The sequence below is a fragment of the Nipponia nippon genome, unplaced genomic scaffold (genome assembly GCF_047370975.1).
Source record: "Nipponia nippon isolate SJK-2023a ecotype South Korea unplaced genomic scaffold, ASM4737097v1 scaffold_9, whole genome shotgun sequence".
NCBI lineage: Eukaryota > Metazoa > Chordata > Aves > Pelecaniformes > Threskiornithidae > Nipponia > Nipponia nippon.
Genome location: NW_028262413.1, coordinates 40,733,896 through 40,738,610, shown reverse-complemented (window position 1 = coordinate 40,738,610; position 4,715 = coordinate 40,733,896). Strand labels below are relative to the sequence as shown.

The following is a 4,715-nucleotide window of genomic DNA, read 5'->3' as shown; positions in this document are numbered from 1 at the left end:
TTTGTTGTGGACAAGTCGAGACTGATCAAACCCACGAGTGCAACAGCAATGAGTCCAGGGGTAAGCTATCAGCCAAGAAGCACCGAATGGTCGAGGTGCTTGAATCTCCCGTCCCACCACAGGGCGTGAGGGAGAAGAGCAGCCAGCGACACCACCTCCTCGCCTGCCCGGAGCCGGCGGAGAAATGCCACCAGCAACGCAAGCTCATTTCCCTCACAGCAGGGCTTGAGTTTGCTCCTGCTCATGCAGTGATGGTCAGCTCAGACCTCGCTTAGGGGGAGAGAAACAGGGCAAAGAGGCCCAGAAACCCCAAATGAACCATCCCCAAGAGCTGTAATGCACAGTTTTACCAAAACCACTGGAAAAGAGTACAGATTTCTACATAGACATCTGCCAGGGCTCCCTAGCAAGTTACTGTGGGACACTTGAACTACTCTCATTAGGAGAATTATTAGCCGAAGAGCAGGGAAGCAAGCAATAGATGCAAAACACAGAGCAACAGGTTTAAGGAAGAGGTTTACTGCAAGAAGAAAAACATGAAAAACAGGAAGAAATAACTCACAGGGTGATCTAAATATTTTCTTTTTGACCAGGAAAAAAGGGGGAACAATGCAGTGTGAAAACACTTGTCCTGTGTCCCTGTGAACCCCCTCGGTGGCGGGGAGAGGGAATGCTGAATACAGGGCCCCGTGGGACGAGGACGGACGCGGTGCCTGGCTCCCTCTGGAAGACTAGTGATTTTGTTGTTGTATGGCTCATCCCACCACAACAAGTCACAGTCTGCCCTAGGGTGCATGGCCTCTCCGGCAATGCTGAAGGTGCGGGGACAAGCCAGTGGCCATGGCCTTTCTCTGCTTCTGACCACCTCGGCCGTTGCTTTTGTGAGCCTTGAGAGTGAAGCAACGAGAGGCCGGTCTGAAACCCCATCTGCACCCGTGTCCTGGCCAGAGCTGCCCCTCACGACCCTGGGGAGCACCACGGGAGAGCCTGGAGGATGCAAACCCCATGCTGTGGTGCCTCAGCCCACCCCGCAGGAGCGGTGCTGCCCCAAGACTCCCTGGCAGGCAAAGGGATGCCCACAGGGTCAACACTGCACCCCAGCAAAACCACAGCACCATGGTGCTGGCCTGAGCCCCAGGGCGTGGGCCTGGGTGCACTGGTGTGCATCCTCACCGCAAACCCACTGCCCAGAAAGGTCCCCTCCCATCAGGGCTAGAGGTGGGACAAGCTGGAAGCCCTGAGCAGCACCCAGATCTGGGATGCAAGCAAAAGATGTGCTGCTCCAGCGGTCCCGCACCAGCACCAGCACCAGCACCAGCACCAGCACCAGCACCAGCACCAGCACCAGCACCAGCACCCCCCGCTAGCGCAAAAAGCCCCCCGCGCTATAGCCGAGGCGCCTTATAGCGAGGCAGTGGCAACCCCGCCCCGCCCTGCCGCGGCTGTGAGTACCGCCCCCCGTATGCAAATCGCCCCTCCCGCGCAGCCAATGGGGAGAGAGGTAGGCGTGGCCACGGCGGGACTTGCCCGGGCATGTGAGCGCGGCAGCTTCCGGGCGAGACACGTGGGAGCCGCGGCGGGCCCGGGCGGGCGGCGGTGGGTCCGGGGCGACCGGGGGGTCGGGGCGGGCGATGGGGCGGGCGGGGGACTGGGGCCGGGGGCGGTGGGGGCCCGGGAATGGGCGGACAGGGCCCGAGTGGTGTGCAAAGGGGCAGGTGGGGGGGCGGGTTGCGGATCGGTAAGGGGGTGGGCAGGGCCCTGGGACAGGGAATGGGGCAGGCGGGGGCCGGGCAATGAGGGGGCAAGGGCGTGGGGACAGGGTGTGACGGTGTGTCCGTGTCCCCCATGCCCCACAGCCTTTGCCTGTACTGTATGTGCCTGCCCGCACCGCGGAGCTGGGGGGGGGGTGCTGTGGGTATGTGGGTCCCTTTTGGCAGGGGGGCACGGGGGCCGCATGGCACTCATGCCCCCCGTCCCCACTCCAGCAGGGATGCCTCCTGGCAAGGGGCAGATGACCCCGCTGCTGCCCACCCCGAAAGTCTCCGTGCTCACCCCACCGGGCACCCATGGTCCGGCTGCGGGGGGCTGCGCTCAGCCCCCGGGGGGTCCCGCCACGCCGCAGGGTCGCAGCAAGAAGAAGAGCCGCAAGCACCAGCGCTTCATGGAGCGCCGGGCGCTGCTGGAGCAGAAGGGGCTGCTGAGCCCCCGCCGGCACCTGGGCAGCCAGGGCCCCGTGGCGGGGCCAGAGGCACGCAGCACGCTCTCCAAGGCGGGTGGCACCGTGGCACCACGCAGCGGGAAGGTCCCCAAGCCCAAACAGATCATCTCTCCATCCCTGTCCCCGTCCGCCTCTCCAGACAGCATAGCCAGGCACCACTCCGTGCTGCTGTCCCGGGGGAATGGCAGCTCCAAGGGGGTGCGGACGGCCTCCCCGCTCCTGTGCCCGGGCAAGTACGTGGCTATCGACTGCGAGATGGTGGGCACTGGTCCTCAGGGCAGGCTGAGCGAGCTGGCACGGTGCTCCGTGGTGAACTACGAGGGGGACGTCATCTACGACAAGTACGTCCAGCCCGAGCTGCCCATCGTGGACTACCGGACGCGCTGGAGTGGCATCACCAAGCAGCACATGAAGAGCGCAATTCCCTTCAAGGCTGCCCAGGCGGAGGTGAGGAAAAAGAGAGAAAATTAAAAAAAAAAAAAAAAGTCCGTGTGTTATCTGCTGGCCACAAATTGGGATATTTGATGGCCCATGCTGAGCCGCTCTGACGCAGAGACACAAGCACAGGACGGGGAGCCTCCAAAGCCATGCAGTGGTTTGCTTGTTACTGCTCCGTTCTGGGAGCCTAAAAAACTCAAACTGAAGGAACTGATTTTAACACCAAATGATTTATTCGATGCTTAATTGGTGTTTCTTTTGCTGCACCGCCTGTGTAACCCTTTCTGACGCTTCCAGATCCTGAAGATCTTGAAAGACAAGATTGTGGTAGGACACGCCATCCACAACGACTTCCAAGCCCTGAAGTACTTCCACCCAAAAGACAGGACCCGGGACACCAGCCAGATCCCTGTGCTGAAGCAGAGGGCAGGGCTGCCTGTCAGGGCCAGCGTCTCCCTCAAGAGCTTGGCCAGGCACCTGCTCCACAAAAAGATCCAGGTAAGCACCAGCAACCTTGAGGTGGGGAGCAGTTCCTGGGTTTGCTACGAGCCTGTGTGGTCAGCCTGGTCCTCCTATCTCCATGGGTGCTCTCTGTGAGATGGAGATGAACCTTGTTCATCCTGTGTTCCCGGCTGTGATCAAGCTGGGGGAGCCCAGGACCTCTCAAGTTGACCATTAAGCATCTCGGTAAAGCAGGGACAGGACCTGTGCCCTCCAGAAGGTGCATAAGATGCATGTATCTCCTGGGCTGCATCGAACCTTTGCTGTTTCCAAAACCCTCAGCACTTGTGTCCTTCCGAGCAGGCAGACAAGGTGACCTGTTGGATTGTTGCCAAACCCGCTTTCTGATAAGACTTTTCCCTCTTTGCTCAGGTTGGCCGCAAAGGGCACTCGTCGGTGGAGGATGCCCAGACGGCCATGGAGCTGTACAGACTGGTGGAGGTGCAGTGGGAGACGGAGCTGGCCCGTAGCCTGCCACCCCGGCCCCCCAGCCCCATCACAGACCCCACCACAGACAGCAACCAGTACATGGACGACCGGTACTGGCCCACAGACCTGATGGCAAGCAGCCTGTGATGGGGGACAGCGTCTCCTCCATGTGTTTTGGGCCATCCTGATGCCTTCAGCTATTAAAGATGGAGGCGGCTGCCGACCTCCTTCCCCGGGGCTTGTGCCCACGTGCCCTGCCCAGCGCCTGGCCCTGCTGCGGACAGCAGCGCAGAGGAGTTGGCTGCCCCCAACCCTGCTCAGGAGCAGAGAAATGGTGGCACTTGGACACTGGCGATCTCCTGAAAATGCTGTCACACGGAAATAAGTGCTGTGGCTGTGCCATGTTCATCTGTCACTTGGTGCTCGGGGAGGAGTAGGGTCCCGGTGCCAGCCTGGAGGAGCCCCTGTGGGCATGCCATAGCTGCGGCAGTGGGCTGGGGCTGCCAGGGCACCTCCCGTGTCCTCTGGGAGAGGATGCCCCCATGGTGGGCGAGTGGCAAGCCTTCCCATGGGCGGACTGAGGTGTCTTGCTGGTGCCCAAAGGCCAGTTAAACAACCAGTTTCCTCCTCACTTTCTGTGCACAGTGAAGCCTGAAAAGAAAGTCTGGGTCTAACCAATGTCCAGCCTGCACGAGAGCATAGGATGCACTTCATTTTAGACTACTCGCATATTTGTGCAATTCTGAATTAAAAACTGGTCTTGCAAAACCCTTGTGTGTGTGTGTGTTGCGTGATCTGATCCGGCAGATCTCCAGGAGGGAGAGGACAGGGATGGGGAGGGCATATGCTGCCTGTGTCCTGTGCTGTGCTCCAGTGCTTAAAACCCACCTGCAACCAGAAAAGGTGCTTTGAGTGGCTTGATGGTGGCTGGAGTGAGCAGTTCCTTGGGCTATGGGCTGGTCCCCTCTGCTCTGGGGACATCCCTGTGAAGGCAGGAGGAGCAGGGGATGGGCTCAGCCAGAGTCCTGCTGTCCAGCACTGCTGACTGCTTGGAAAAAGTCTATGGCAAGAGGAAGTGTCCGGCTGTGTCACCCTCCAGCAGCTGGGCTGTGCCAGCTTGGGGAGCTTC

The 4,715-nt window shown here is 60.4% G+C and overlaps 1 protein-coding gene across 3 annotated transcripts; it reads left to right on the top strand.

Annotated features, from left to right (window-relative positions):
* Positions 1–1,528: 1,528 nt before the first annotated feature.
* AEN (apoptosis enhancing nuclease) lies at positions 1,529–4,376 on the top strand. Of its 3 annotated transcripts, none has more exons than XM_087744079.1 (4): positions 1,529–1,596; positions 1,989–2,665; positions 2,954–3,154; positions 3,530–4,376. In XM_087744079.1, exons 2-4 carry the CDS (start codon positions 1,991–1,993, stop codon positions 3,731–3,733), a joined length of 1,080 nt encoding a protein of 359 aa, XP_087600205.1. In that variant the 5' UTR covers positions 1,529–1,596; positions 1,989–1,990; the 3' UTR covers positions 3,734–4,376. The 3 variants fall into 3 exon arrangements, with proteins under 3 accessions (XP_087600205.1, XP_087600206.1, XP_009468345.2); XM_087744080.1 differs by having other exon boundaries at positions 1,986–2,665; XM_009470070.2 differs by lacking the exon at positions 1,529–1,596 and having other exon boundaries at positions 1,782–2,665.
* The last annotated feature ends 339 nt before the right edge of the window (positions 4,377–4,715 follow it).

What these genes read in the sequence shown, in the direction of transcription:
- AEN (XM_009470070.2), top strand. Translation starts at nt 1,955, where the DNA reads ATGGCACTCATGCCCCCCGTCCCCACTCCAGCAGGGATGCCTCCTGGC. An exon ending in TCAAGGCTGCCCAGGCGGAG is followed by an intron (nt 2,666 to 2,953) that starts GTGAGGAAAAAG and finishes TGACGCTTCCAG; the next exon opens with ATCCTGAAGATCTTGAAAGA. An exon ending in TGCTCCACAAAAAGATCCAG is followed by an intron (nt 3,155 to 3,529) that starts GTAAGCACCAGC and finishes CTCTTTGCTCAG; the next exon opens with GTTGGCCGCAAAGGGCACTC.